This window comes from Galeopterus variegatus, unplaced genomic scaffold, assembly GCF_000696425.1.
Source record: "Galeopterus variegatus unplaced genomic scaffold, G_variegatus-3.0.2 Scaffold1149, whole genome shotgun sequence".
Lineage (NCBI taxonomy): Eukaryota > Metazoa > Chordata > Mammalia > Dermoptera > Cynocephalidae > Galeopterus > Galeopterus variegatus.
Genome location: NW_007727260.1, coordinates 33,159 through 38,255, shown reverse-complemented (window position 1 = coordinate 38,255; position 5,097 = coordinate 33,159). Strand labels below are relative to the sequence as shown.

Below are 5,097 nucleotides of genomic sequence, written 5' to 3'. Positions count from 1 at the left end.
TCCTTCCCGTTCTAAGAACTCCCTGGACCCGAGGGGGGGCAGGGTCTCCAGCCCGGTAGAGTCCAGGGCCGGATGGCTTCTAGTCCTTACCAAGAATCCCCTTCACCCCCTCCTCTCCTGGATTATTGCTTCCCACTCCCTGCGGCCCACCGATGGAGAAGTCGGCCAGCCCCACATCCCAGGACAGCTCGGGGCAAAACCTGACCTTGCCAACATTCTGGCTTGGTGTGTGGAGGGCTCTGGATGAACAAGGTGGAGCAAGCCCTCCTCATTATTTAGGTCCTACAGCCATACCTGCACCCGCGCTCTAGGCAGGAGACAGACCACTGCCCTAGGCTCTGGCAGGATCCTGTTGGGGAAGAGGCCCGTGCCTCAGGAGGCAGATGAGTGGCTTTCACATTGGCCCCACTCTGGAAACTGCTTATATCTCTTAGTTGCCTTCAGAACGAAGCCAAACCAACTCCTCAGCCTGTCACCCAAGGACTTCCCTCTGTCCCCAGCCTGTGAATCTCCCAAAGCCCCGACTCCACAACTCCACGTCCACCTCAGGCAAATCCCCACTATAATCCCCTCCCGCCCACCTCTCCCTCCCGTCTTTCTTCCTCCCTCCCTCCTTCCCTCCTTCCTTCCTGCTCCCCCCCTTTCTCACTCCACCTCTCAAGGCCTGGCTCAAGCCCACCACGGGCCGCACCTTCCTCAGGCCCTTAGGGAGACCCAGCCATTTCTTGAGTCCTGAGATTTTAAGTCTTGGAGTCCTCAGCCAAAGCTCCCTGGGCTCTCACCGTAGCTCACTGGAGCGATAGGCTGGGCACATGAGGAGGGGGCAGAAGAAACGTGATTTATTCAGCACCTACTATGGGATGTGCCAGGCGCTGGGCTGGGCCTTTCACAGAAACTACTTTTCTCATCTGGTCCTCCCAGCTCCTTGTGAGGTAGTACCATAATGATTCCCATTTTACAAATGAGGTAACAGACCCAGGAAAGTCAAATAATTTGCCCAAGATTACACAGCTAAGAAGTGACAGGGCTGGGATGTGAGCCCAGGCCTGACTGCCACCAAAACCCGGTTCCCTCCCTCTGCACCGTGCTTGAGGACCATCTGCCTCAGCCCCTCTCAAGTTTCCTGGTGGAAGGAACCTAAGTCTTTGGCCTCATACAGGCACGGATTTGAATCTCAGATCAGTCCCAGCTTTGCCACTCCCAGTTATGTGATTCTGGAAAAATTATCCAACACTCAAGTTTCCTCATCTGTGAAATGGAGAGAATCAAAGTACTTACCTCGTGGCCTTTGTGAAACTGAAGGCGCTCATGTGTGTAAAGTGTGAAACCAGTGCTTGGCACAGAGCAGACTCAATAAACAGAAGTTCCCCTCACCTCCCACTGCACAGACGGGACGACTGAGGACCACAGAGGCGACAGGGTGTGCTTGAGGCCCTAGGAAAGGAGAGGCATTGCCTGGAGTCTCCAGCTTCCATGTGGTGAGAGGTCAGGCTGGAACTGGATTCGAGACCAGAGATGAGGGGGAAGGGGGCCTGCTGCCAGGTCCCAGGGGTCCTCCTCCCTGAGGACCGGAGAGAGTGCTTCCCCCAGACCCTGCAGTGCACAGCCCGCGGGCCAAGACGGGGCGCTGGATGTAAGGTGGCCTGGGTGTCCTGGCAACACGGGGTTACACTAGATAGCACACGTGTGTGCGCACATGTGAGTGGCTATCTACATGGCTCTACAGAGCGCTACATGGCTATACATATACACAGCTTACATACATGTACATATACATATTCATATACATATCTTGCTACATTTACAGTAGAAAAACCGCAAGGCTCTCGGGCCCTTGTCCCAGGAATGCACCCAAGGGCAGCCCCTTCCTAGGAGAAGGGGATGGCCCCCAGCAGAGCTGGCTCCAAGTTCACAGCCAGGGGCTGATGATAGCTGTTGCTCTAAAACAAATACAATGACAAGTCTGCTCTAGGAATCCCAAACGTGGGTCACCCGCCCCTGCCCAGCCCCAGAGATCCGCCCCCCACAAGCCCACCTTCCTCTGGCTTTTGCTTTTGGGCCCCGCCTGCTCCCCTCCCCCACCCCTCCCTCCCTCTAGTGCTGAGTATTAAAATAGTCTATAAAAGCGAGTGAACAAAAATCTATAGCTCTAAGAATACCTGGTTATTTTCTGCTGTCTTTTGTTCACCTGGTGTGTGTGTGTGTGTGTGTGTGTGTGTGTGCGGTTTTTAATGATAATTATTACTGTTATTGGTATATCTCCTAATCACAGTTAAACCTGAAGGAAGAGAGAAGGGAGCAAAAAGAAGAGAGAAGTGGGAGCGCGGGCCCAGCTCACAGATTGGATGGCAGTTTGGAGCGCACCGGCTCAGACCTGGCCCCAGCTTCCCTCTGGGGTGCAGCAGTCAGAGGGGGGCCCCCAGAAGAGGTGGCTCTTGCCCCAAACAAAGAAAGAGGGGGTGGCAAAGAACCTGAGGATGTCTTCCGAGGCAGAGTGACGTGCTGGCTGGGGACGGTGCCACAGGGCCTCCCAGGGTGCCCGAAGCCCCCACTGCTCCCACTGCCCCCGCTGCCACCCCCAGCCCTGGGGAAGAGCGGGAAGGCAGCCACAGACTCCCCAGAGGAGTGCGGGGAGGCTCTGCGGAGAGTCTGTGCCCCATCCTGCGGGAGTGCCGGCTGCGAGGCGGAGATGAGCTTGAGGTCCTGGGTGAGGCGGCCAGGAGTGAGTGGTGGCGTGCCCCGGCGCTGGGGGACCTGGGGTGCTGGGGGGCTAGATGCAGGCGGCAGGAGCAAGGAGCCATGGGAGCCGGAGGCCCGGGGTGGGGCACTTGGGAAAGTTCTTGGGGGGCCTGGGCTGTGGCCGGGGGGGCTGAGCCCTCCTCGGGGGGTAAAGGCTACAGGGGAAGCCCTGCCAGAGGCTCCTGCCATGAAGGACGGCCGCTCAGGCTGCCGCGGGGGTGTCTCTGGTGTACTTGGTGGGCCAGCAGCCAGCCCTGGGGACAACTCCCCGGGAGGCTGGCCCAGCTGCCCAGGGCTAGATGATGGGGACCTGGAGGACGGTGGGGGTGGCAGGAAGTGCTCCAGGAGTCCCAGGCCTCCCCGGGCCCCTGGCAGTGGGGGCGGCGGCTGGGCAGCCTGTGGGGAGCGGGCACCTGGCTGTAGCGGGGTGAGCAGTGGAGAGTCTGACGAGGACAGGGAGCCACCCAGAGCCTTGTGGAAGTGGCCAAACCCAGCTGTGGTGGTGGCAGCTGTGGAGGCAGATGGTGTGGGAGCTGGGGGGGAGCCACAGACCCCTGGCGGCGGGGAAGAGCTGGATGAGGGCAGCAGAGGGCTCAGTCCAGCAGGGGCAGAGAACCCAGCCAGCTGCTGGATGTGGAAGGAGGATGAAGACGGTGTATCCACTTGGGAGGGGCTGCTGGCAGGCGAGGTCGAGCCCAGCGCAGAAGGGATCAGAGACTGCAGCCGTTTCAGGTGCCTCGGTGTCTGCCCGGCCCCAAGGTTGCCCAGCCCAGGTCCCGGGGGCGGGCGGAAGATGGCAGCAGGCAGGCGAGGGTGGTGGGTGAGGGCTATGGCCACGGAGGTGGTGGCCGCAGCGGCCTGCAGTGGTGCCTGGATCAGCGGGGTCCAGATGACGGGTGTGGGGGTGGGGGTGGCAGAGGCAGCTGCCTGGACGCGATGGGCACAGTGGGCCATCTCACGGTCATGCTGCACGATCTGCTGGATGATCTCATTCTCCTGGTAGTTGAAGACGCCCGAGTTGAGGTCGTGCTGGACTTTGTGGAGGAGGATGGAATTCTTCTTGCCTGGACCACGGAACAACAGCAAGAGCTCAGGTCACATGAGGAAGGAGATGGGGAGCAGGCCCGGCTCACGCCGTGGGAGCCCTGTCCTCCTGCCCACCCCCAGCCCCCGTCCCCCTCACCGATGCGGTCCAGGCGGTCTAGCGCCACGGTCTCGAAGGCCCGCCGCATCATGGGGTACTCCTCCAGCACCTCGTTGAAGTTGTCCACGCTCAGTGAGTAGAGGCGGCAGTAGGTGTCGGCCCTCACGCTGGCCGTGCGCCGGCCCCGGGTCAGCAGGCAGATCTCTGCCAGGACATCAGGATTCAGGGTGGGCCACGCACAGCCTGTCCAGGCCGTCAGGGCTGCCTCACCCTGACCTTGGTCCCTGCCCCCTGGTACAGAAGCCTTGACAGGCTCATACAGGATGCCACTCCTTCCCTCGCCAAATGGGTGCCAGACTGTCTTTCCCATCTCTGGGATCATACCCCCTGCAATGGACTGAATGTTTATGTCCCCCTCAATTTCATACATTGAAGCACAACCGCAGTGTGACAGTGTTTGGAGGTGTGGCTTTGGGAGATGATCGGGTCATGAGGGTGGGACCCTTCTGACAGGACTGGTGCCCTCATAAGAGGCCAGAGAGCTAGCTCGCTCTGTTTCTGCATGTGAGGACGCAGTGAGATGGCAGCGGTCTGCAAACTGGAAGAGGGCCTGACCCTACCAGCACCCTGATCTCAGACACCAGCCTCCACAACTGTGAGAACTAAATGTCTGTTGTTGATACGCCACCAGTCTACGGTATTGTTACAGCAGCCTAAACTGACACCCACCTCCAGGCCATGGCCTTGAAGGGCCCTCAGTGCCTCTGTCTTCCTCAGTGTCTCTCCAGCCCCCTCCCAGGGTGGCCCCCTGTCTCCCTAGGACCCCCGGCTGCCTCACCTCCAAAATAGGAGCCATCGGCCAGCTTGGTCTCCTTGTTGCCCTTGGTGAGCACGCTGACCACGCCGTGCTGGATGAAATACATCTTCTTGCCGATGGTGCCTTCGCGGATGATGTAGTCCCCGGGCTGGAAGACCTCGAAGCGCAGCTTGGTCAGCATGGATGTCACGAAGTTGGGGTCCGCGTTGGCAAACAGCGGCATCGAGGCTACCAGCTTCCGGCAGTTAAAGTTGATGATCTCCTGCTCCCCAGACGGATGGATGGGGACACAGGGAGGAGGAGGTGAGGGAGCTGCCTGCCAGGAGGGCCCGGCTCCCCCCACCCCGCCGCCCGCCCGCCTGCCAAGCTCACCTCCCGCAGCGGCTCGCTCAGCTCG

General features: G+C 60.0%; 1 protein-coding gene across 1 annotated transcript in view; it reads right to left on the bottom strand.

Moving 5' to 3' along the window:
* Positions 1-2,206: 2,206 nt before the first annotated feature.
* HCN4 (hyperpolarization activated cyclic nucleotide-gated potassium channel 4) overlaps positions 2,207-5,097 on the bottom strand; it is a 30,560-nt gene continuing 27,669 nt past the window's right edge. Inside the window, exons 6-8 of the mRNA XM_008575169.1 lie at positions 4,722-4,964; positions 3,923-4,087; positions 2,207-3,803 (exon numbers count right to left, since the gene is read on the bottom strand). Of these exons, the coding sequence (XP_008573391.1) occupies positions 2,335-3,803; positions 3,923-4,087; positions 4,722-4,964 (1,877 nt within the window). The 3' untranslated portion in view covers positions 2,207-2,334. The remainder of the gene's footprint in view (positions 3,804-3,922; positions 4,088-4,721; positions 4,965-5,097) is intronic.